General features: G+C 41.0%; 2 protein-coding genes across 2 annotated transcripts in view; one reads left to right on the forward strand and one right to left on the reverse strand.

Moving 5' to 3' along the window:
* The window catches only part of ACE2 (angiotensin converting enzyme 2), a 37,626-nt gene extending 21,077 nt beyond the window's left edge, over positions 1 to 16,549 (forward strand). Inside the window, exons 11-18 of the mRNA XM_006122829.5 lie at positions 1,449 to 1,547; positions 2,902 to 3,024; positions 3,754 to 3,926; positions 4,793 to 4,851; positions 11,449 to 11,549; positions 13,317 to 13,433; positions 15,574 to 15,768; positions 16,221 to 16,549. Of these exons, the coding sequence (XP_006122891.3) occupies positions 1,449 to 1,547; positions 2,902 to 3,024; positions 3,754 to 3,926; positions 4,793 to 4,851; positions 11,449 to 11,549; positions 13,317 to 13,433; positions 15,574 to 15,768; positions 16,221 to 16,338 (985 nt within the window). The 3' untranslated portion in view covers positions 16,339 to 16,549. The remainder of the gene's footprint in view (positions 1 to 1,448; positions 1,548 to 2,901; positions 3,025 to 3,753; positions 3,927 to 4,792; positions 4,852 to 11,448; positions 11,550 to 13,316; positions 13,434 to 15,573; positions 15,769 to 16,220) is intronic.
* Positions 16,550 to 21,248: 4,699 nt separating this feature from the next.
* The window catches only part of BMX (BMX non-receptor tyrosine kinase), a 43,347-nt gene continuing 37,811 nt past the window's right edge, over positions 21,249 to 26,784 (reverse strand). Inside the window, exons 17-20 of the mRNA XM_075914309.2 lie at positions 26,606 to 26,724; positions 25,010 to 25,167; positions 24,090 to 24,203; positions 21,249 to 23,980 (exon numbers count right to left, since the gene is read on the reverse strand). Of these exons, the coding sequence (XP_075770424.2) occupies positions 24,129 to 24,203; positions 25,010 to 25,167; positions 26,606 to 26,724 (352 nt within the window). The 3' untranslated portion in view covers positions 21,249 to 23,980; positions 24,090 to 24,128. The remainder of the gene's footprint in view (positions 23,981 to 24,089; positions 24,204 to 25,009; positions 25,168 to 26,605; positions 26,725 to 26,784) is intronic.

Raw genomic sequence — 26,784 nt, forward strand, 5'->3', positions numbered from 1 at the left:
CATTCTAAAGCTGAAACAGAAGAGAAATAAAACAAGTACTAACATTGAAAATGAGTCATTATGCAAAATTAACATAAACATTTAAAATCTCTCTGCATTTGGAGACAAAAATATCAGTCTCTTATTCACAGAACAAACTTTCTTTGATGAAAAGGATTAATTTCACTTTCAGTCCTGTTGTGCAAAATGCCTTCTGTTTCTAAAAAACACACAGACACAAGGGCTACAACTACAGAGCCCTAGACTGCAAGCCTCTTTCAAAAGAGGCTTTTTCTAAAGATACTTTCTTTAGCCTTTAAAGCCTCTTTCAAAAAAGAGCATCTAGATTACAACCAGTACTTTCGAAAAAGCAAGCCGCTTCTTTGAAAGAGAGCACCCAGGCAGTCTGGATGCTCTCTTTCGAAAAAGCACAGTTTGCATTACATAGCGCCTTTTTTTCTAAAGAACACTTTCAAAAAAAGGCGTTATTCCTTGTAAAATGAGGTTTTCTGCAGTGAAAAAAACTGCCATGTTCTTTCAATTTACATTCTAAAGAACACGGCAGCAGTCTAGATGCAGGGGAATTTAAGGAAAATTTCAGGATTTGTGGAAAAACCAAAGAATAGGAAATAGGCTACAGAAAAGGGGAAAAGCAACACAAGAGCGAGGAAATAGAGGCTCTTATGTGCTTTTGCAGTGCTGGCAATGAAGTATTTATCCCCATGGATGGGCTGAGGTCTGGATGATATGACAATATGATTTCCAAGACTCACAAGTGAAAAACAAAGTTTCGTGAACAAGAGCAAGGCCTAGGGGCCCTCATCATAGGAAGAAAGTCTGTCAATCTGGTCGGCTCCTTCTATTACGGGATCAGAAAAAATGAGATGAGATGAGACCAACGGGAATACAAAGTGGGAGAGGAATATTTTTCAAAGTTTCTTCCCACAAACCCCCCAAATGGATGAGTGAACAGCAAAGTTTATCCCCTTGTTATTTTGTCCAGTGGTTAGGCCTAATATGCATTACAACACTTTTGGCTATGCCTCTTTTGTTTTTATGAAGCATGATTTCAACAGTCATTGAATGACATCAGTCACCCCTTTTTGTTTGGATTAATTGAGTTTCAATGCCTAGTTTTCTTGCATGTATTAATAACATCACAAAAAACCACCTTGTTTACCTTGGTTCATTTTCAAGTAGGCAAAACATTGTAGATGACTGACATTTTCACTCACTTCTTACTTTTGAATTTACAATTGGGGTCAATGTTTAGGTCCAATAATCCCAACAGTCCCAGGCACAGATCAATAGCAGTTTAGAGCCTAGTTTGTTTTGTTATACCTGTGTTTGGAAGGTAAGGGAGATTCCAACAGAGATGACTCCTACAAACAGTAGCAGCTATGTGGAAAGGTCAGTTTATTTTTTTCTCAAAAACATGTAATGAAAATGCCTTTATTTTTTTCTTCCAGGAGAGCAATAGTAGGTGTGGTAGAACCAGTGCCTCACGATGAAACATACTGTGACCCTGCTGCTCTGTTCCATGTGGCCAATGATTACTCTTTCATAAGGTATCCTTCTCATCATCTTTCAACTCCTAGCTGGCAAGTGGCTGCTCGCTAAAATACCTCTGTGAATGAGTGAGGTCACCATAAACCCCTTGGGAGTGCTTCCCGGGGTGCTGACAAAGCCACTGTCACTTACCTTCCTGCTCTCTGGGGCTTCTCACTGCCCAGGCCTGCTGAGCCAGCTCCCTGGTCTCCCCCAGCCAAGGCCCCGAGTTGAGATCCCTGCTCCCTGAGAAGCAGTATAGACACCAAACCTCTTCTGGTCCAAAGCAAGTGCAGTTTAAGAGGAATAAGGGATCTTTCGGAAAAGGTTTTATTTTCCGAAAGATCCGCATCTAGACTGGCGCTTTTTCCGGCAGAGCTCCGAGCCGGAAAACAGCGGCAGCCATGCTCATGCAAATGAAGGGAGGTTTAAATTTCCACTTCATTTGCAATTGCGATGTGTCTAATTTGCATCCCTTTCACGGAAAAGGGATGCAGTCTAGACACAGCCCAAATGTCCAATTTTACACACAAAAAGGATACAGACATCAAAATAAGATAAACAGAACCAGTGGATCATGACATGAAGATTGATAGGTTCCATTAAATAATTTGCTCAAGAACCTTTGAGTTATGTATATTCATGTCCATGTGAGGGGAGGGGTCCGTCACAACCTCATTTAGAGCGTTATGGTCAAATTTTTCTTCTTGTTTTGGCCCAGATGTTAGGAAATGTTTCCATTGACTGCAATGGGCTTTGGATCAGAGCCACCAATTAGTTAAATTTGTAGAGCTGGATTCTTGTGTGACGTAGCGTGATTGGCAATGCCCCATAGTAATTTCTTACTGTGCAGAGGAACTTTCTGGTGTACAGTTGGTGGAGATGGCGCTGATGTTCCCTATGACAGTTGATCTCACCATAAAGGGAAGGAGGGTGCATGTTGCAAGTCCTTCACTAGAGTAAGGTTCTTAAAGAACTAGTGAAGCAGGCCCTTGAAGGATCAGTAGCTACATTAGGGATGTCCTTGACTCACAGAGCTGCAGCTGGCTCCTGGGGTGCTGTCATTCAACCAATCCTAGCTCTGTACAAGTGGAGTGGAGAATCAGGGTTTCTGTAATGCAGCTTCCTCCAGCTGGGGCCCATGGGAGGGGAGAGCACATCTTGGCTCTCATGCTGTGTTTGATTTTGGCATTTGAACATTGTCAAGGTGTTTGACCCTGCCTGTCATCTGTGTCAGTTCCTTCTCCCCACAATGCCCATGCCACTACTAGGAGTGGTAACCTAAATGGTGCCCCATACAAAGGCAATGTGCTGCTTCCATGTGAGCTGAGTAACACAAAGTGTGGCTTGTGTTCTTGTTTTCTCTTCTTTTAGATATTACACAAGGACCATTTACCAGTTCCAGTTTCAGGAGGCACTTTGCAAGGCTGCTAACCATGGAGGCCGTCTTCACACATGTGACATTACTAATTCCACGGCAGCAGGGCAAAAACTGCGGTAACAAAACACACATTTAGTAAATCTAAAAAAGAGCTTAACTATAACTGGGTCAAATGTGTCCTGGCTATAAAGCCACTTGTTACTGAAGTCAATGGGGCTCCATGAGGTAGAAAATTGTTTCTACATTAAAGTCCATTGCCTGAGCTAATTCCAATGGAGTTATGCAGACTCACACCAGCTGAGGATCTGACCCGTAGGCACATGGGAGCTCTGAGGCTGGAGTACCCATGGGGAAAAATTAGCGAGTACTCAGCATCCATCAGCAGCCAAGCTCACCCCTCAAGTCCCCCCCCCCCTCAGTGCCTCCTGTCTGCCAGTAGCTCTGCTAACCGACTCCTCCTCCTGCCTGCCACAGAACAGCTGTTTTGTGCTGTTTGGGAAGCTCCAGGATGGAGGAGGAGGAGGGATGGGGCATGCTTGGAAGCTGAGGCGGGGAAGAGATGGATCAGGGCAGGGATAAAAGGACGAGGTGGAATCAGGATGGGAGTGGGGGTCTGGAGGAAGGGAGTGTAATGGGGTGGAGCAGAGGTGATAAGAGGCGGGGCTTGGTGGAATGGGGGTGGGGCCTGGGACAGAGGAGGGGTTGATCATGCCCCCCAGCTTGAAAATTGGCACCTGTGCTCATAGGGGTTTTGTCTCTTAATTTATTTGCATTCATATGAGCATGCACATATAATCTGTGCAGAGATGGCACACAGCAATCATTTTCAATCCTTCGATACCCAGAGACATGCTTGCCTTAGGGCGATCACAGCCCTGGACCAAGGCCCTAGAAAGTATAACAGGAGAAAAGAAGATGAATGCAACACCCTTGCTCCACTACTTTGAACCCTTATATCAGTGGCTGATCAAGAACAATAGTGGGAGAGCTGTTGGCTGGAACACATTCTGGAGTCCATGTACGTAACAGTTTTATATGCAGTTCAGGACGCTTGATAATACTCACAACTGCGCCTCAGCCCATGCCCCATTTCTCTTTCTGCAGTTGTTGAATCTGGCAGTTGGGAAAGGCAACAGGCTACTCCTTTGGCCCTTGGGTCCAGAAGTAAGAGTTGCTCTGGAAAAAGTGCATTGACTTCATCACTCCCAAAGCTGGAGAGTCAGCTCACTCAGGACCACAGTGGCTATCAATCACTCTGTCACAGGTTCACCTGAGTCCCAGAAACTGTGCACTGGACCCTGTTCATGAATTATTGACACAGGGCACTTTAAACGGCATTGAAACACTGGCAGTGCTAAAAACTCAGGAGGGGTGAACAGAATGAAGGGAGACTAGTGGTCTGGGTTTGTAGGTCCTTATCAGTCTCAGTGCTCCAGTCGTAACCCTTGCTTGAGATGACTGGGCATGCTTCACATCTGCCAGGCTGGGGAGAACTCATCTAGACTCTGTCATCAGAGCTGGAACAGTGATCAGGCTTTGCAAGCCAGCTGGACTGTTAAATGTCATCTCTACCTGGGGCTCCATGGCTGGCCATCTCAAAGAGGGGGTCCAAGGAAAAGGAGTAAGAGAAAAATTGAGCCTCATATCACTACATCAAATGCTTAACCACATATAACACACACCCCTGTAGCCACAGTCAATATGGGAGAATGCAGGGTATCCTAGGGACTGAGAACAGTGTTGTGACAGATACCCTTATTAGCTCAGGGAGGGTAAAAACTATCAGTAAAACAAAGTCACCTCATCATCTCCCTTACTATACAGTAGCTTTATGAAACAGACATTGCTGTTCTGATGTAATGCTGCTTTTCTTTTCTAAATCAGATTCTGGCAACGCAATCAAAGTGAGGATCAGTCTGAAAACAGCTCTCGGGGACAATGCAGTGAGTAAAGCCAGATCAGTCTATTCATACTGTTACTATGTCATGTTTTGTTTAAAAACATTATAGCCCAACATGGAAATATATAGCTGAATCCTATACAGGAGACATTGGGCGCTCCCTGTTACAAACAATATGACTGCTCTTTCTAGCAATTTGTTTCATCCTTCCAGGTACTGAGAAACCCTGCAAACCTCCTCACATCCTCCCCTCTGCCCATGCTCCAGCTCATTTGTCCAAATGTCCTTAGTGTTATGTTCCTGGAGTGCAGCAGCTAGTTGACAAAAGATGGTACCCCCCTCATCATTGTGCTATAGAAACGGCTCACTGCTAACACAACCCATCTGTGGAGGATGGGCATTTAGTTGCAGATTTATTCCTCATTCTAGATTTCCTTCTTCATGTTACTTTCAAAGCCACAGTGTCCAGACCCCTTTCTTCCTTTGAAAGGTTGCCATTGTCTTCAAACCATAAGCATTTCTTCCCAGTAACATTGACTCACACGGGGTATGTGCTTATTGCTTATGTGTCCAAATACTCACATTTGAAATTCAGAGCTAGATGTTGGAACCTATTGGTCTGGGCAGGTTACACAAATGTATTCTTATTTCTCATGCAAATCCACACTTCTTCAGTTTGGTCACTCTCTTTAATGGAAGCACTAGCATTTATTTTTTTTTTGCTTCCTGTCCTCCTAAATTGTGTTAGCTATCATTCAGTGGTGATAGCAGCTCCATGAAAAGGGTCCATATTACAACTTATTTTTAACCATTATAGTTAATAGTTAACTAAATACCACTTTATTCCTGGCTTTTGCCGTGATGTTCTTGTATTGTGCAATTGAGTGGCTATAAAACAATCTTATTTACAATATTTAATTTGAATGTACAGGCAGTCCCCGGGTTACATACAAGATAGGGACTGTAGGTTTGTTCTTAAGTTGAATCTGTATGTAAGTCGGAACTGGCGTCAGCCGCTGCTGAAACTGATCAGTTTCAACTGTGGCTGAATCTGGATGCCAGTTCTGACTTACATACAGATTCAACTTAAGAAACCCAGGCGTCCCCAAGTCAGCTGCTGCTGAAACTGATCAGCGGCTGATTCCAGGAAGCCCGGGGCAGAGCAACTCTGCCTGGGACTTCCTGTAGTCAGCCGCTGGTCAGTTTAAGCAGCGGCTGACTTGGGGACGCCTGGGGCAGAGCAGCTGGGGTGCTGCTGGGTTGCTCCAGTAGCGCGGCTCCTCGGCTCTACTGGAGCAACCCAGCAGCACCCCAGCTGCTCTGCCCCAGGCGTCCTGATTCAGCCGCTGCTGAAACTGACCAGCAGAGGCTGAATCAGGGCACCTGGGGCAGAGCAGCTGGGGTGCTGCTGGGTTGGTCCGGAGCAGCGCTGCGGGACCAACCCGGCAGCCCCCAGCTGCTCTACCCCAGGAGTAGGCAAGAAAAGCCTGGTCTGCTGGGGGGGGGGCACTAGCTGCACCCCCCGCCAGCAGACCAGGGGGACAGGAGCAAAGCCGCGGAGCACGCCTGCAGCGGGACAGCCCCAAGTGCGCCTGCAATTGGCCACATTCGGCAGTACAACTTTCTACTGAACAGGCATTGCAAATCATCCCAAATCCCAACTGTTAATGAGTGGCTATGCTGGGTTTACCACTGTTTTGTATCACCAGTTCAGCATAGGAATGAATCTGACTCAACTGATTAGTAGCAGTCAAGAGTTCTGGGAGAAAGAGCCCTTGTGATTCAAAAGTGAAGTAACGTTCACCTTTTCTGAATGAAGGGAACAACTTCACAGCATCTTACAGGTGCTTAGAAGTGGGGCTAAGGAAACATGACTTCTGAATCCTTTCTAAATATGACAGTGGCAGCGGCAGCTATACTGTATTACACCAGACAGACTGATGCTGGTAAAAGCCAGGGAAAGGCTGAGACATTCCCTTCAGTTATGGAAATGCTGTGATGTTAATTGAGACAGAATGCACTGGCTTAGCCTCAGGTAACATTGATCAGATAGAGACACTTGCAGTTTTGCCCTGGCTGTGACTTTAATAGACCTGGGAGAGAAAAAATATTTAAAATACTGCCAGGACCAGTCCTTCTGAACTCAATTAATTTCTGCCTAATTGTAGACAAAAGATTTTCATTTAATATGAGAATCTCTCTCTCTCATTTTTGAAACATCCTTTCTAAATATTAACCAGAACCACTCTGTCAGCAAAAAACAAAAACCTGAAATGCAAGCTGCTGGGTCAGCAGCTTATAGGCAGTTAAGTGTATTTTAAGATGGAGATTCCTTCTAGAATTAGAGGCCAAACTTAAATTTTCTCTTAAATAGCATGAGATCTTTTCAGGTATCTAAAAGTGTGTCACAGGGAGGAGAGGGGGAAATTGTTCTCCTTGGCCTCTGAGAATAGGACAAGAAGCAATGGGCTTAAACTGCAGCAAGGGAGGTTTAGGTTGGACATTAGGAAAAACTTCCTATCAGGGTGGTTAAACACTGGAATAAATTACCTAGGGAAGTTATGGAATCTCCATCTCTGGAGATATTTAAGAACAGGTTAGATAGACATCTATCAGGGATGACATAGACTGTGCTTGGTCCTGACATGAGGGTAAGGCTATGTCTAGACTGCAAGCCTCTTTCGAAAGAGGCTCTTTCGAAAGATACTTTCGAAAGAGCCTCTTTCGAAAGAGAGTGTCTAGACTGCACGTTGAACTTTCGAAAAAGCGGCTTGCTTTTTTGAAAGAAAGCATCCAGTGAGTCTGGATGCTCTCTTTCGAAGAAGCCCTATTTACATTGAAGAATGCCTTCTTTCGAAAGAGGAACTTTCGAAAGAAGGCGTTCTTCCTCGTGAAATGAGGTTTACCGCCATCGAAAGAAAAGCCGCGTTCTTTCGATTTAATTTCGAAAGAACGCGGCTTGAGTCTGGACGCGGGTGAGGTTTTTTCGAAAAAAGGCTACTTTTTTCGAAAAAACCCCTGAGGTCTGGACACAGCCTAAGGGACTAGACTTGATGATCTCTTGAGGTCTCTTCCAGTTCTAGTATTCTATGATTCTATGATCTTTGAATACTTTTATGAGTGAAAACATCATAAAATAGATTTTATAGAAACAAGATAAATAATTAAAGTCAAAGGAACTGACAAATAGAACTAGTCAGGAAACAGATTTTTCCATACTGTGAAAATCTTTTTTAAAATAAAAAAAAAATCATTCTGAAAACCAACATTTTGAAATTTTGCCAAACAAAAATTTGAAAAGTAATTTATTTTCAGTCAATCAAAATGCTTTGTTTGGATAAATTTGAAATGAGGTGGTTTTGATTTTGACCCTTTTTATTTTTTAAATTGTTTATATACATTATGTGCATTTAAAAACAAAAAGTCCTTTTGATTTAAAAATGCAATCTTTCTATTCTGAAAATTTCACGATAGGATATTTTTCCATTTTCAAAATGTCTTTTTAAATTCTAAATGAAATGTTGAAATTGATACAGAAAAAAAATCTGTTTAATTGAAACAGCATTTTGCAAACGGAAACTATGTCCAGAAAAAATTTCTAACTAGCTCTACTACCAAACATGAAAATTGATGGCTGTGGAATCAAATTTTGTTAATAGAGTGGGTTCTTTGGGGGGGGGGGGGGGGGAAACAGATATTGTGGCATGTAAAGGGGCAGAGGATGAAAGGAAAAATAGCAAAAATCAAACACAATAGCATGATGAACTGAGATGGTCAAGCTACAGGAGAAAATAATGCTAACTCCTATGAGTACTTAAGCAAAAGCACTGACATGCCTAGTATCAGCTAAATAATAAATGTATAGATGCCAGTGCAGAGAGTACCCATACAGTTGTATCTTTCATTAATGCCAAGGGCCAGATCCTGGGGTACTGTCTTTGCATGTTTAGCACAACTCAAAAGAAGGTGTTTGTGGGCAACAGTGGCTTTGAGACACCCTTATTGTCTCACAGGGCCTGATCTCTAGCTCACTGAAGTTAATGCAAAGACTACATTGACTTCAACAGACTTTGGATCAGAGCTATGTTCCTCTGAATGCTGAGCACTGGGCCCCTCCTTAGAAATAATGTAGATTCAAATCAATGGCGCTGTGCTACACTACACTTGCCGATGAACTGGTCTACTGGCTGTGGCTGAGTTTAGAAGCATTTGCTTCTGTTCTAGCTGAATCCACCATTCACTTCCATGGAGCTAGGCTGAAGATATGGACCAGTGCGTCCACCTTTTATGAAATTCACTGCAGCATGATACCAGAGAATTAAAAACCGTAGTTGGATTTTAATAAAAGCTATTATATAAGAGGTAACTATAGTTTTATATGCCCATAAGCCTCATATCAGAACTGGATTATATTACCAATAACAATATTTATGGGCATGCAGGCTAAGATATAAGTGTAATCAAATCTTTGGCTTCAAGTTATAAACTGATTGCTACAAAGGTCAAAAATAAAGTTTCCTTTTACCTACACCATTGCACAATTGCATAGAGTATATTCTCCATTTATTGCTGGGATTTGTCACCTGGACAGGCAGGGGCACCTGCTGGAGATGAGCAATTTAACTTCATGTATCACCATTTCTGTTTCTGTATTCCATTGGCATTAATATCTGACTGATCATGTAGTTTGCAGTGAAACACTATCCATGCTCTGCAGTTTTTTGCCTCTAGTCTGTTTGAGGGCACCAAAAATCAATAAATACCTTTTGCAGAATCATTGCTACAAAGAATTCTTTGCAACAAAAATCCAAAGACAAAAATAACTCCTAGGAAATTATGTGTTAATCTATACAATTATATAAGAGAAGTCTGTGTCTAAATCATAAAGTCTTTATCCAAACAAAACTCCCAATAATTCCAGTGGAACTATTCCTGGGTCAAGAATCTATGAGAGCTAGAATTTAGCCCTTGTTGTTTTAAGCAAAATAACAAGAACTTTTCAACTATTATAAGCCCTTGTGTTGAAATCAGATAGGGTATGTCTACACTACCCCGCTAGTTCGAACTAGCGGGGTAATGTATGCATACCGAACTTGCTAATGAAGCCCAGGATTTGAATTTCCCGGGCTTCATTAGCATAAAGCCGGCGCCGCCATTTTTAAAAGCCGGCTAGTGCGAACCCCGTGCCGCGCGGCTACACGCGGCACAGGCTAGATAGTTCGAACTAGCTAGCTATTCCGAACTATCTGTACACCTCATTCCACGAGGCGTACAGATAGTTCGGAATAGCTAACTAGTTCGAACTATCTAGCCTGTGCCGCGTGTAGCCGCGCGGCACGGGGTTCGCACTAGCCGGCTTTTAAAAATGGCGGCGCCGGCTTTATGCTAATGAAGCCCGGGAAATTCAAATCCCGGGCTTCATTAGCAAGTTCGGTATGCATACATTACCCCGCTAGTTCGAACTAGCGGGGTAGTGTAGACATACCCATAGCTATTCCCCATGCTATTTGTGGGATTCAGTCCAGACACAAAATAGGCTCAGGTGATATATAACCTAAACTGGCAGAACTTCAAATAGATGATAACACATTAAGAGATGGCCAGCTTCAGAGGACAGCATCTGTTGTGGACTAGATATGGGACTGGAATCCAGATAATGTGTGTATTGAGATAAAAAAACCTGGAGCATCAAATCTCAGAGTCTGGGTCACCTGATTCAGGCTCGCAGGGCCTGGGCTGCAGGGCTAAAAATTGCAATGTAAACATTAGGCTTGGGCGAAGTTTGTTTTGGACACTCTCCCCTGTCTCAGGGTCTCAGAGCCCTGTCTCCAGTCCAAGGCCGAATGTCTGCATTGTAGTTTTATAGCTCTACAGTTTGAATCCCACAAGCTCTAGTCAGCTGACCTGGATCAATTGCGTTGTAGCCATGCCATGGGTCTTTCGCTCCATTGTGAACGTAGCCTCTGTGACCTTATTCAAGACACTTCACTTACATAAATCTAATTTTCCTCATTTGTAAAATGGGGAATGTTAGTATTTACCTTCCTTGAAGAGAGGTGTGAAGATTAATCCGATATTTGTAAGTCACTTTGAACATGTAAAGTACCTTCGTAAAGTAGGTAAGTGGTGAGCCACGACTTCCATATTTCTGCTAGTCTCTGTTTATTTTATTCAATCATGCTCCCATAATGTTAGTCCACCTGTCGTGTATTGACTGGTAAAATGTGTGTGAGCCCTATGGGATAGGGAATATCATCTTTGTTATCTTCAGCTCTAGCTCAATCAGGCCCTGAGCCATGACTGGATCTTGATCCAAGTCAACACATTGCATTTTTACATTTAACAGGTTATTTTAAATAAAATGGAATTAAATTTTGAATTGGAAAGTTGTTTTGAAAATATTTAAATGAAAGAAAAATGTTGGGAGGGGTGTGTATGGTTTCTAACCATGACAAGTCTGCAGATTCAACACAAATTTGCAAAATGTTTTGGTCTATCCAAATTTGCATTTTCTGGCAAAAAATTGCCCAACTATAATTATAATTATTACTACTGAAATAATATTTTAAAATGATTGCTTCATACAGGGTAATTTTCAGCACAATTACAATCTTTACTGAAGATTTTTTTATATTTACAGTATGAATGGGATGAAAATGAATTATATTTCTTCAAGTCATCGATTGCCTATGCCATGAGGAAGTATTTCTTAGAAGTCAAGAACCAGACAGTCTCCTTCCAGTGAGTTATTTTTTCAGCAGGGCTATGTATTGGTGGACATAACTCTGATTTCTGGGCAATGTAGCTGGAGGAGGTGTGCAAGGTCATATTAGGAGAGCCACTTGTTTTGCTTCATGCTGCTTAATCCTGCACTAGTTAGATGATACTTTATTTTTAAGTGAGGCATGAGACTAGAGTTAATCATTACTAGTGGGGAAATCTGATTTTGAGAACATTTGCTCAACTACTAACAGGGGAAAGGGCTATGTGAGCTACAGAAAAGAGCAATAGAGATGCTTTTCCAAGAATAGAAAAGAAACATTAAATTAAAAATTAAAATGAGATTATATAAAAGTCTAGGCAAGAATACACGTATCATATACATGATGCTGACTAGCCAAGAGATGATGGACCCATGAAAGCTGAGCTAGGTGATTTGTATGAGTTCAAAAGTCACCCTTGATAAATAGATGCTACCCAATTCAATTTCATTTAAAAATATACAGTACTTACTAACATACCTATGAATAGAAATAGATTTTGCCTCCCATTATTCTTGCTAGGTTTCTTTGAATGAATTTTAGATAGCGACAGAAAATCATCAAAAGAGACCTACCCACCCAATATATCTGATCATATTTGTAGCACATCAGTCACCATTATGTCTAAACTCTATTCTCAGCAGGCCTGGGGGCAACCAAATGCTAGTTTTTATTCTCCGAGTGCAAGAAGCTGAGCTAAATTTTGCCCCAAACAGGTGAGGGCAACTCCTGTGATCTGTGCTTGGCCAGGAGCTTGAAGGGATTTTGTTAGATGAGGGTTCCTCAATTCCTGGGGCACTGCATCTGCATCTAGAACTACTTAGTGTAGTAGGAAGAGAACCTGAAACACAAGCCCTTTTACCAGAGGCCTTGTGTAAGACCTGAGGCCTGGGCTAAAGTAGTCAAAACTTTGCTGATGTAAAGCAAAGTTAAACTGTGAGCAAGAGACAAGCCCTGCTGACAGAATTTGGCAAGCATGGGGATGATCTGGCTAGGCACAGAACACTCGTGAAAGCACATTCCAAAAGGGTGGTATTCGAACACCTCGATACCAGCACATTCTTCACAGCTCACAGGAACACAGTGACCCATGCAAAAGATGAGGTCAGAATGACAGCAGGGTGGATAGACATGTTCTGATGAAACCAAAACATGTATAAGGTAATGAGTGGCCCCTGGATACATCAGTGGGTGTCATCCTAATATGTCAAAGAGGGCACCCTAATATTTTAGGAATAATACATAATTGGTTTGTATTCATGTATAAAGATGTATCTCAGAGGGAGTGCCTTTGTCTGACCAAGGGGAGAATGGAATGTCCTGCCATTCACTGAACTGGTCCATTGTCATGGGCAGACATGTGCTAGCTAACTATAGACACTGATCCAGAACGATGCTTCACTGACAGTAAATCTGATCAACTGCCTTAGTATCTTAATGGATTTTATGGTGGTTCACTGGAGGTCTGTAGTGTTAGCTGTCTGCACAGAGTTGTGACAGCATATAGGAGAACACTCACAGGCAGCGAAACATCCAACAGCGTCTGACAAACCGCATCTAATGACACGAGTACACAAAACTGAGAGCTTAGGTGGTTACCAAAATACCTCTTTCCAGTGATGGACCCCAAGTTGTGTTGCTTGATGTTGTTTGTAGATATAGTGGATGCAAGATTTTCATGCATGCAGTTTTTATTTGGAAGTATCTCTTTAATCCTGAAAACAAATTTTAATATATTTTTCATCAGGTGCACAGATATCCACGTGTGGGCGGTCACACAAAGAGTCTCCTTCTATTTTGCTGTCAGCATGCCTGGTAATGCCACTGACTTCATTCCCAAAAGTGAAGTGGAAACAGCCATCAGGTGAAATTTTGCTCTTAAAGGAAATAACATGAAAGAGGGGATGGAGGGAATATAAATATTCAAGTGACCGAGGGAGATATTGTGAAAGTCTGACCCACAATTAAAATAAGAAAAAATTAGGATGAGAGAAATAGTCTTACCTAAAAAGAGAAATAGCCCATCTAATCTGGGCTACGTCTAGACTGGCCCCTATTCCGAAATAGCCATGCTAATTTCCAACTTTGGAATAGGGAAATCCGCGGGGGATTTAAATAACATGTCCGCCGCTTTTTTTCCGGCTTGGGGAAAAGCCGGAAAAAAGCGTCTAGACTGGCGCGATCCTCCGGAATAAAGCCCTTTCAGGAAAGTAGGAATAAGAGATCCTCCGGAAAAGGGCTTTATTCCGGAGGATCGCGCCAGTCTAGACGCTTTTTTCCGGCTTTTCCCCAAGCCGGGAAAAAAGCGGCGGACATGTTTATTTAAATCCCGCAGGGGGATATTTAAATCCCCCGCGGATTTCCCTATTCCAAAGTTGGAAATTAGCATGGCTATTTCGGAATAGGGGCCAGTCTAGACGTAGCCATATTGTTTTAAAAGTAGCCAATATAAAGCAACATAGAAAAGTTGTGAAACTCCTAGAATACATCAAGTTATGTTATGGAGAAGGAACATTTCTCCAATCACAGCTGGTGACTATTTTATGCCCAGAAATTTAAAATAGCTGGTCCATGGGATTTTACTCTAACTAGTGTAAATGCAAGTGCTATTTTTTAGCAGGGCAGTCTGGATGATATGTTAGAAAAAAATCCAGATATGGGAGACTGTACAGAAGAGGAGAGATTAAGGATGGAGATTTTTTATACCATCACAGAGATGATAAATTAAATTGTGCGAACAAAGAGGTTGCAGATAACATAAAGAGAGAAAATAAGAGGGGACAGAGGACAAATTCCTAGCTGGTGAGAAGAAAAAAACCCAAAGGAGTTGCTGAAGAAACAGTTAGTTGGAAAGACTGGAAAACTAAGGGGAGAACATATTGTCAAAAGCAGCAGAAAGATCAAGATGCAGAATAGTATTTTAGGGTACATCTACAAAGCAGGGCTAAAGTCGAAGTAAGCTACGCAACTTCAGCTATCAGAGGGGTAGCCGTGTTTGTCTGGATCTGCTGATACATCTGACAAAGTGGGTCTTTGCCCACGAAAGCTTATGCTCCAATACATCTGTTAGTCTATAAGCTGCCACAGGACTCCTTGTCGCAACTTCAGCTATGTCAATGGCATAGCTTAAGTCAAAATAGCTTAACTTGGCTTTAGGCGCTATCTACTCAGCAGGAAGTCGAAGGGAGAACACTCTTTTTTTGACTTCCCTTACTCCTTGTGAACTGAGGGTTACAGGAGTCAGAGTAAGAAGTACTGCAGCTAGACATTATTTTGAAATAAAGCCTTGTAATGTAGACGTGCTCTTTGTTATTTAGAAATAATGCTGCTGTGTAGATGCACCCATGTAGACATGTCCAGGAAAAGATCACTGGAGACTGCTGAGAGTGTTTTTGCAGGAGTGAACAGGGCAAAATGCAGATTGTAGACAATTCAAGAGGGAAACACAGAAGTCAAGGCTGTGGATTCATATTGGACTTTCATAGAACTTAGAGGTAAAGGTAAGGGGGGAGATAAGATGCAAGTAGACAGTGAAATCAAAGAGGTTGTCTTGTTTTGATATGGCTATTAGCTATTGGCAGGGCTTGCCAAGCAGCGGCAAACCCCGCTCGCCAGCCATGCAGTTCGGCACGCTGCACATGCGCAGACCGCACTGCACGGCTGTGCTGGTTTGTAATCGACTCCACTAATTGTCGAGCCCTGGATATTGGGATACAATTGTGTACAGTATCAGATCTGAGTATGTCACTTCTGGTTACTACAGAAATTCAGGCTTTCAGTTACTGTCTTTGAGGCAGGAATAAACCTGGCATGTCTTGCTGCTGTAGATCTGCTGTATCATTCCAGGAACAAAAAGTAGTTTATCACTCCAATACTGAAGCAGAATCTTCAAGCAAGGAGTTAAATGGAAGTTTAGAATCCCTAGAGGATTAGAAGGAATCCAAACATATGTGATTTATTTGTGTTCAATTTATTCATCTATTTGACTGTGCTCTTGATGGCAGAATGTCTCGGGGACGAATCAATGAGGCTTTCAGACTTGATGACAATACTCTGGAGTTTGAAGGTCTTCTTCCAACACTGGCATCACCTTATGAACCACCTGTCACCGTCTGGCTAATACTGTTTGGGGTGGTCATGGGCGTAATTGTGGTTGGAGTCATTGTCTTGATCGTCACTGGGCAGAGAGACCGAAGAAAGTAAGTAATATTTTAAATAATATATGTCAGCTGTGGGAGACCTGGCAATTCAGATGAGAACAAATGTTTTTGAAACTAGTCCTGAACATAGGTGTTCAGCAACCCTATTAATTTTTTTTGGAGGGAAGCGTTTCCAAGCCACCCTAATGCACTGAAAGAGCTGATCTATAATGTGATTTGCAAGTCTTTTCTTCATAAGCATAATTTGACCCATAGTTTTGATCTGAAACCAATGTAATGATTGGCTCATTATTTTACAGTTTTTTTGTGTCGGTGGCATTTCTACAAGGTACCTCCTCCTATTCCTATTAAAGTCAATAGGCCCATTTTGGCAAAATGAGTCACATGAAATTAATTTTTTTTTTGCAGTAGTCTCTTGTTAGAATTCAGAAGAACTTAATCAAAGCAGAGGCTCAGCTTCTTATGTATTAACACAGTCTTTTTGCTTTTAGGAGAATGAAAGCAGGCACAAATGAATTAGTACAAACCAACGCCATTGACCCTGAACTTGAGAATGGAGAAGTCAATCCAGCTTTCATAAAACACGAAGAGCGCCAAACATCATTTTAGAAAATAATGTGGATTCTCCAAGTTTTTGTTTTCATTTAGCTTTAACAGCAGTGCATTGAAAAGGCCAAATAATTCAGATGTCATTAAACATTACGGGTTCTTCTGATATTTTCAAGATGCTGTCTGTGTGCAGCCTGAGGCAAGTTAAGTGAGGTATTTGACATCTCTGTGTTCAATAGGTGATGCACAAATACACAAGAGGTACACTGTGTGGCCTTTTCGTGAAATGTATTTACTATATCGCACTGTCACTCATGCTGCTATCCATCAACCAATTAGTTGCAATTTTGCTGCATTTCCTTTGTTTCTAAAGGGTTTTAACTTAACAGTTTCTAGACCAAGAGCAGATACATAAGCAGAACTGAAAAATAAAGTGCTTCCTCCAGATGATGATAAAGCTGTCCGACAGGAAGAAGGAAAATCAGAACCTATCAAGAGAGGGAGCTGAAAAATGACCTATTCATCAGTGGTCACACACTGAGTATTTGAGGAAGCTCAGCTTTGGAGAATTCACTTTGAAATGACAGGAATATTTGTACCTTCAAAGTACCTTACACCATATTAACCCAAAAGAGAAAGAGAAAGAAGACAACCAGGTACATGAACTTGGTTAAAATGTAGTGGTGTATGTAATCTGCCCAGTTGGTTGGCCTGGTAAATATGGTGTTGAGGCCAAACAGCAAATGTCCCCTGACCTCCCAAATTAGCTTTTTGGATTATGCTTCCATCTGAAAAGGAAACCTAGTATATAACTGTGTTTTGGAATAAACAATTCTAATAGAAAGAATCAGAACTTGAATTCTAATTAAAAATACTTCAGCATTTGGTTCTATTATTGGCCACTTCCCCAGTGATAGCAGTTAGGTCATCATAATCTCATAAGCAGCTTTTATTTGCATATATGGGAGTTGCTCCCAATAGCCTGATTTCTGACTTACCTTATTTCTTTTATTTAATAGCTGATAGACATTAAGGCCAGAAGAGACCATCATGCTCAGGTAGTCTGACTTCTTGTCCATCATAGGCCACAGAACCTCACCCATCCATTCCTGGCTGAGTTACCAAACCTCTGGCTGAGTTACCAAAGTCCTCAAATCATGGTTTAAAGACTTAGTTATTGGTTTTTTTAGATAATAGTTCTGATTTCAACATAGAACAGGATAAAGTTGAGGTCCTGTGTACTGTGATTTTAGGCTTCCCAGCTCTTGCCTTTATTAATATTTTAATCAAGCTAAATAACAAGCTAATTCATGCACAACTCAACAGCAAAGGGGACTGATACATTTTATGTTTGTATAGATGAAGGGCCATATCTTCAGTGAGTACAGATCACTGTAACACTATTAGGCTGTGTCTAGACTACACCTCTCTGTCGACAGAGAGATGCGGATTAGGCACGTTGAAATTGCTAATGAAGCAGGGATTTAAAAATCCTATGCTTCATTAGCATAAACATGGCCACCCCTATTTTTCTTAATGGAACTTTTTCGAAAAAATGGCAGTCTAGATGCGGATCTGTCAAAAATAAACCCTTTTTCGACAGATCTTATAAACCTCATTTTTTGAGAAATACAGGATCTGTCGAAAAAGGGTTTATTTTCAACAGATCTGTGTATAGACTGGCTTTTTTTTCAAAAGCTGTTTTGAAAAAAAAAAGGCGGCCATGTTTATGCTAATGAAGCATGGGATATTTAAATCCCTGCTTCATTAGCAATTTCGACGTGCCTAATCTACATCTCTCTGTCGACAGAAAGGAGTAGTCTGGATGTAGCCTTATAGTCACAGACCAGAATGTTTAGGAATGAGACTTTGAAAAAATAGAGGCAGACAATTAGACTGTGAAGTCCATATTTAGGCTCGTAAATATGTTACCTGATTCTCAAAGATGCAGTGGATTTCAGTGGGAGTTTGTGTCTTCCACACTTTTGAAAATCAGGTCATTTAATGCAGAGTCCTTAATCAGGATTTAGGAGCCTACTCTAGGACCCATTTTTTAAAATCCTGACCTCCAGCATTATGCAATTGATCTGTACTGGAAGCCAGGAAGCCATCTTAATGGGAGAAGATAAATCATGACTTCCAGTCTTTAGACCACCCAAGTGGTTTTGAATTTTACAGTACAGAAAGAAATCTTCAGGTCTCCAGGGAATGACTTGGGGAGAGACTCATATGATGTTACCATTAAAGCTAGGTGGTTTTTTTTGGTTGGTTTTGTTTTGTTTTGTTTTAGCAGGGCAGAAAAACTAGCCGTATAATGTACATAGTGTCCAGCCTGGAACAAATTATCTAGACCAGTGGTTCTCAAACTGTTTTGGGCTCCGGAGCCCTTTTCATGCATAAAAATTTATGCGGAGCCCCAGCGGTCCACTGATTGTATGTGTGGAGCCCCAGCGGTCCACTGATTGTATGTGTGGAGCCCCAGTGGTCCACTGATTGTATGTATTGTACCTATCGATGTTTCCAGTTTGTCAACCTGGAGCCCCTGGAGTTGTCTTGTGGAGCCCCCTGGGCTCCACAGAGCACAATTTGGGAAACACTGATCTAGCCTAGGCAGTTGATCGTAAAGTTAGGAAAGACAATTATATTTTAATAGTTAGATTACGTTTAACATTAATTATATACTAAATATATTATTTGTGGTCGTGCTGCATTATTTAATCAGGAATGGGCTCTATTATGCTGGGTGCGGAAGAACACATACAGCCCCTTCAGTAGTCAAGACCGTTTTAATGTATTAAAAACATTTAATCAACGGTGAAAACCAAACCATATAGGGGAATTGATGGCAGCCGCGCAGAGTGTTCTGGGGAAAAAACACTAAGGGCACGTCGAAACTACACTCCTCTTCCAAAAGAGGAATGTAAATGAGCCCAATTGAAAATGCAAATGAAATTCAGATTTACAAATCTTGCACTTCATTTGCATAATCATGTGAGAGTGCTTTTTCTGAAAAAATGAGGTGTACAGGTTCTTTTGAAAAAAGGGTTTATTGTTTTCAAAAGAATCCCATCTAGACTGCGGTTTCTTTTTCGAAAAACCCTTTTTCAAAAAAAACGCTCTCACATGATTGTGCAAATGAAGTACGAGATTTGTAAAACCATGCTTCATTTGCATTTTCAATCAGGTTCATTTACATTCCTCTTTCAGAAGAGGAATGTACTTTAGACATAACCCTAGAGACACAAAGACGGAGCATGACAATGCAGACTGACCAATTTTGGAAGTAGGAGGTGAAGCGTATTCATGGCCCTGTTTTGCATCTTTTTCACAAAAGATATTGCACATACGTCTTAATGCACTGAAACAAAAAATGTGTCTGTTTAGAACACTTCACTTACAGAAGACTTAGGCTTGACAAAATCATTCAGAAACATTCAGTCACTGTTATTTTTCTCCATATGGCAACAATTATTCATAAAACATGGAAACTGAGTGGCTAATGATGATCTCATGCTGTTTAATTATGATAATATACAATTATGCTAACTAAACAGTATAAAAAGCATTCTGTAAGCACAAATACACACTTCAGGGTGTGAAGTCTGAGATGCGCAGATACTGCAGTGATGAGTAGGATATAAAAAATCCTGACTCGACTAGTGTCATGGCTAGGAGCAGTCAGATATGAGCAATCTCATCATTAGTACATTTTGAGCATACAAATACAGCTTCCCAGCCTGAGCTGCTGTGCCTTATGCCCTATCAGAATGATATTAAATAGGTGTGAGAGGTCCTTTTGCAGCTCTGTGAGAAAAAACAAGCCAAACATAGGAGGGTATGTCTACACTAGCCCCCTAGTTCGAACTAGGGAGGCTAATGTAGGCATTCGAAGTTGCAAATAAAGTCCAGGATTTAAATATCCCGGGCTTTATTTGCATCTTTCCATCTGGGTACCATTTTTAAATCCCCTTAGTCCGAACTAACTGCCCGTGGCTACAAGCGGCAGTCAAACGTTAACTCGAGGCAGTCAAACGTTAACTCAAACTAAGTCTTTAGTTTGAGTTAACTGTTATACCTCGTGGTTCGAGTCTGACTGCCGCGTGTAGCCGCGGGCAGTTAGTTCGAACTAATGGGATTTAAAAATGTCGCCTGGATGGGAAGATGCAAATAAAGCCCGGGATATTTAAATCCTGGGCTTCATTTGCAACTTCGAATGCCTACATTAGCCTCCCTAGTTCGAACTAGGGGGCTAGTGTAGACATACCCGGAGAGAGCAGAAACTAAGGTGCTGACTCGGTGGGTGCTCCAGAAAAAAAATGGTGGGTTCTAGGCACCCTAAGGCAGCCAGCTCACCCTTCCTCTCCAGTCTCTCCTGCCCCTTCCCTGTGATCAACTCTTTCAGAGTGTGCAGGAGGTGCTGAGGGGACGGGTGAGGAGGGGAGCAGGAGGAGGGGGAAGCGGACATGTACAGAGGAGGGAGTGGAATTGATGGAAGAGGCAGGGTATGGGTGGGACCGTGGGGAGTTGAGCACCCCAGGGGCCCAGAGGAAGTCAGCACCTCTGAGCAGAGAAGTGCTTAAAGTGGCTCTTTCCTGCCTCAATCCCATATAAGTTTATGGGTATTTTCCATTAATGTGGGACCGGGATTTAATCTAGGACAGAGGCTCACAACTTCTCTCTTTTTGAGGCTCCTCCAAACATGCTATAAAAGCTCCATGGCCCCCAGTGCCACAACTGTTTTTCTCCATATGAGTGCCAAGGCCAGCATTAGGAGGTAGCATGCAGGGCAATTACCTGGGAGCCCACACCACGCAGGCCCTGCACAGCTATGTTGCTCAGGCTTTGCCTTCACTCCATGGTGGTAGGGCTTGAGTCCCTGGGTTTCAGCCCTGTGCAGTGGACACCTGTTTGAGAACTGCTGATCTAGTAGACCTTGACTTGTTTTAATAATGAAATCACAGAACATTGAGTGTTTTTTTTCAGTTTTATGAATATGTCCATGAAACAGCACACCTGACTCAGTTAAAATCCTATATCTCTCTAGTTAGATGTCATTAATGCAGCTGACAGTGCCTTGCTACTAAAACAAAATTGTGCATGCATACCCACACAAGCATGCTTACTAATAATTTCATATTATGTGTGCATATTTCACTATATTTAATAGGGGAGTCTATCCTCTATTATTGGTAGTGTCTGAATTCTCTTTTTGATGGCTGTGTGTGTTTTGCACCTTCCTACCCTCCTGGGTAACTTGTTCTATTTTTCATTTAGACTAACAAACAAATGTTATGCAAACAAGAAAGCAACTAAGCATGCAGCGTTCCCTTCATGCTGTAATGTCACAAAATGCCAGGCAATAATTCAATTGACAATGCAGAATAAGAGGTGTAGGCTAAAAATAACACTCTCAGCATCTGTTCATCACTTGCAGCTAAGAAATGTGTTCATTTTCAAGTCCCAAATGTCTTGGGAAGTCTTATTACATATAGGTGCAGGAAGACACTCACCACAAAACTCTGGTAAACTTGTACTTTGGGATGTGTGATGTTTGCATTTAGATGCAAAGTTACAGGGTTCTGATACAGACAATAGCCAAATCAACTTTGCAATGCTCCACTTAGGTTTGTCAAACTCAAATAATGCTGCCTCGTATAGGTTTGGAGTTCCATCCAAAGTACTAATTAAAGTCTCCTCTGAACATGATCAAAGTGGCTCCTATATCTATAACCATAACATTTGATATTAACAAGAGAAAGACTAACAGCAAACATTAGTTAAGGACATATAGAAAAAGTTCACGAATGACTCTTATATGTACTAGGCTTCAAAATGATTCAAGCAATTTAAAAAAGCAATTTAAAATGAAACTGAAAACAAGGGCAAGGCCTGTAAGGAAAGCTCAGTTAAAATCAACCATCTTCATTTGTCTTAAGCAACACTTCACAGTCTGTACCGGATATTACAGAGAAAAGGATAAAACACGGCTATGAAGAGATTACTGGCTAGTTCCTAATACATCAGACAGGAATTTTTGTTAATGAGCATCTTTTTCTCTCATGTGCCTGTTTCCCACTGTCATCTCATTGCCAAAGCATCCTCAGCATTAGTACTTCGGTCTGACTTAAATATACATATTCTTTCTGTATGTTCTTTCTACTCCTTTAAAAATATCAAGAAAGGTGGCAAGACAAACAGTTGAATACATATAATTCAATGTGCCATTCCCTCACCGAGCCATAATTATTATTATTATTATAAAAACTTCCATTAAGACAATCTTTTTAATTTCAAAAAGGAGAATTAAAAAAAACTCTGAATAAAACACTATTCAAAATTTTTCAGCATGTATATAAATGAAAATAGGTCAAAATTGGCAAACCCAGGTGCCTAAGGTTAGGCTCCTAGATTTATATTTAAACATTTGCATAGAAGTGGCCTCATTTTCAGAGGTGCTGACATAGGCACCACTTTTACTTTTCCCCAGAGGTGCTGCACTACCTCTCTTCCCTGAGGCCCTGCCCATTCTCCAGCCCACCCCCAAAGACTCCACCTTCACCCTGCCTCTTCTTACGCCGCCTCCTCTGCCGATGCCTCACTCTCACTCCACCTATCTGGAGGGCCTTGCCCTCACTCCACCACTTTCTACTCCCTCTCCGAGGCCCTGCTGCTCTTCACCCTCCTCCTTACCTGCCAGATAACTGTTTGGCACCATCCCCCATCAGCTCTTTGGCAGCGCCCTGGATTAGCAGATTGGGGGTGCTGCCAAACAGCTTGGTCTGGAGGATGCTGAGTATCCACTATGTTTCCCCTGGCTGCTCCATCCCCAGAGCACCCATGGAGTAGGCACCTATGGGAGCTAAGCAATGCCAACACTGAAGTCAGTGGGAGCTACAGTTGCTTAGCACCTTTGAAAAGTCAAACCCATCTATTTAAGTGTCCAAATATGGATTTAAGAGCCAAATTTCAAGCACTGCAATTTGAAATTTTTTAGTCAGACCATTATGTTATTAACATTTCAAACTGTGATGGCTTTTTCAGGTAAATTGCCTTGTAATTCCAATATGTATGTTTCAACAGACCGGTTTAAGAGTTGTGGAATTTCTACATGAGGATAGTTTTGCATTATCAGGGATTAAATAGGGAATCTGAACATATCACTGCCAACATTAGCCCATAATTGTATTTCAAATGTCACACAGGTCTAGTTTAGAATGAACAATAAATCAAATCTATGTCATGAAGGCCCAGTCCAATATGTACTAGTCAATGGAGAGACTCCCAGGACTCCGATGAACTGAATCTGGCCCTGAACTGTTATGTTGTTTCACTGGCAATAGCATTCACATTAATGCCACTGGAGTTGCAGCTACTTGCACAGGTATGAATCTGATCCATAATACCAACCTCAGGCTTACATAACAGATAATACCCTGGGCTCTGATAGGATAATGGGAAAACATATTATGCTTATATTGCCTACATTTGCATTTTCCAAATAAAGATTAATAAAAACCTGCTGTGACCTGAAAAACCCTCACTACAAACCTTGACCGAGTGTACATTATTGCTGGATATTTCACTGCTGTGAAGTACAATGGGGGGTCATACTAACAGCACTAGGAATACATTTCTATACTCTTCTTTCAGCTGGTACAAAGTCACCACTGGAGGAAGTTTACTTCTTTATGTTGTCAAAATGCTGGAAATTAAAAAACAATGAAAAATCAGAATAATACTGCTGGCTGGAGTCAGCCTGGTTTCAGAATTCATATAAGAGTATTAGCTCCTACAAAAGAGACAGATGATACCTCAACCAGTGTTCAAAGCCACATGATGAGAATTTATCTTTAAGGCTTGTCATCTTCTCTGAGTGTCTCAAGAATTGATAGTAGCTGATGAAATGTGGGGCGCTTCTCTGGAAGCTACATGAAAACAAAGAACAAATTATATGACTACTTAACATTGAAAATATAACATATAGTTACTGTAACATTCATTTTTCTTAGCTCAAATATATAGAACTAAGAAATAATAGCATTTAAGTGGCAAAGCAATATATTCTTTTGAAAGTGCTATATGCTTTAAATCTCTCTTCTGGTTATATCTTGTTCTTTAAAATTTTTGTTCAAATTGAACTTATTTTTGTCATGCGTGAGTAATTCAAAAAATAACAATCACCATTTTATGATAGCAGCAGTAATGTGGCAGGCATTTTCTAGATATCCAAGAAGGGACATATCACAGTTTAAAGACAGGTAAACAGAGGTTGGATGAAGAATAAAAAATCAGGATTATTTTTACTAGAGTCACTGTAGGCAGCATGACAATGGTCTTTAAGATAAATTTAAATATGAATATAGAAAGATCAATATTTGACCTACAAACCTTGACAGTCTCTCTTATGTTTAGAATTGCAGGCATATAGACATTATGATGAATCATTCAAACTCCAAATCTGTCATCCACTTTGAAACATATTTCAGGTATCTTCCTAACTGAATGGTATACCTTACTCAAAAGGAAAATCAAATAGTTCTCCTTCATCTTTAATGTATGGGCCCTTCCTCTGGTGTACTCTAGTAGAATGCTTTATGGAAACTAGTTTCTCTCTACAATTGATGTCCTTTAACAGAAACAGTTTATGTATTGATTTTTTTCAGCTGACCATCATGCGTCTCAAAAAATATTTTAGCAAGTTTCTCCAACGCATATGGACCAATGTTCTTACCTCATGCCAGCAGCTGTACATTATCTCGTAGATGGTCTCTGAGGCGAGTTGTGGTCGGTAAAGCCGATATCCCTCAGAAACTTTCTCAATCACTTGGATATTTTCATACAGTTCATAGGGTTGCTTTCCCAGAGTGAACACTTCCCACATTAAGATCCCTATGGGAGTTTTCATTGTTAAAAGACAAGAAATTTAACAGATAACCATTGCAGACCAAAACACCTAATGAATGCTCATTAACAGAACAGCAGTAACAGATGAGACTTTTATCAAAACGTTTTTTTAGAAAATGCCTGAGGATGATTTGTATCCAGTGTATGATGCTAGCAGTGTACTAGTGTCAGTGATGTTATATTCACATTGCAAACAACGTGATGTTTTAGTGGTATGTGAAGGTAAATGATACAGGTGTTTGGTGATAATGCCCAAGACATGGCAATCCAAGAACTGTCTTGTGTCAACTTTTAAAATAACACAGAACAGTGGTTCTCAACCTTTCCAGAGTACTGTACCCTTTTCAGGAGTCTAAGAGTGCATCTACACTGAAGGGCTTATCTCAAAATAAGCTTCACAAATTGAGCTATGTCAATTGCATAGCTTATTTAGAAATAGCTTATTTCGAAATACAGAGTGTCTCCACACAGCACTTATTTTGAAATAGAGCACTCTTCTTCCAACTTCCCTTACTCCTCGTACAATGAGGGTTACAGGAGTAGGAGTAAGAAGTCCTCCAGCTTGACAATAGTTTGACATTATTTCAAAATAACTGCCTGCTGTGCAGACGTGGACTAAGTTATTTTAAAATAACACTAATTATTTTGAAGTAGTGTCGCAGTGTAGACATATCCTAAGTGTCACAGCATGCTGTTAATGAAAAATTGAGTACTTCCTCATTCTTACAACATAATTATAAAATAAACGAATTGGAATATAAGTACTGTATGTACATTTTAGTGTATAGTTTATAAAGTAGTATAAACAAGTCACTGTCTGTGTGAAATTTTAATTTTTACTCACTTAGCTAGTGCTTTTTATGTAGGCTGTTGTAAATCTAGCCAAATATCTAGATGAGTTGATGTACTCCCTGGAAGAAATCTGTGAATCCCAGGGGTACACATAACCATGTTGGAGAACTACTGATAAGAATAAGTATTAAAGAAATTTTGTAGATGATTTCCTCATGTGAGTTTACAGATGTTTTTAAGGGACCAAGACAATTAGTCTTTTATCCCTGGTCTACACTAGGGAGTTATTTCAAAATAACCCCGCTTATTTTGAAATAATAAACAGAGTGTCTGAACTACCAAGCCCATTATTTTGAAATATTATTTGAAATCTGTACTCCTGACACACCCCCGGGAGGCCTCCCATAGCTCCCCAGTGCTTCCTGGGGCTCTGAATCTGAAGTAGCACGTCCACATTAACAGAGCCTGCTTTGGACTACATTCAGTTCTTCCCCATACTGACCATAGAGCACACTTATTCTTTCTCTCTGTAAGTGGTCCTAATGCCACTACATAAAACAATAAACCACACCCAGAGAGTGTGTGAGTTACATAAGCACCTTCAATATGAAAGGTCAAATCCCATACGTACCAAAGGCCCATACATCTGATTTGCTGCTAAACTTGGTATAATGGAAAACTTCTGGTGCTGACCACTTCACTGGAAACTTAGATCCTAACGAGCTTATATACAGGTCATCCAGAACATACCTGAAAGGGAAGAGCCAGTCGTCAGGCTGTGACAAATGTCTAGTGAAATCCTGCTTACTG

This window comes from Pelodiscus sinensis, chromosome 1 (assembly GCF_052426305.1).
Source record: "Pelodiscus sinensis isolate ZL-2025 chromosome 1, ASM5242630v1, whole genome shotgun sequence".
NCBI classification, from domain to species: Eukaryota; Metazoa; Chordata; order Testudines; family Trionychidae; genus Pelodiscus; species Pelodiscus sinensis.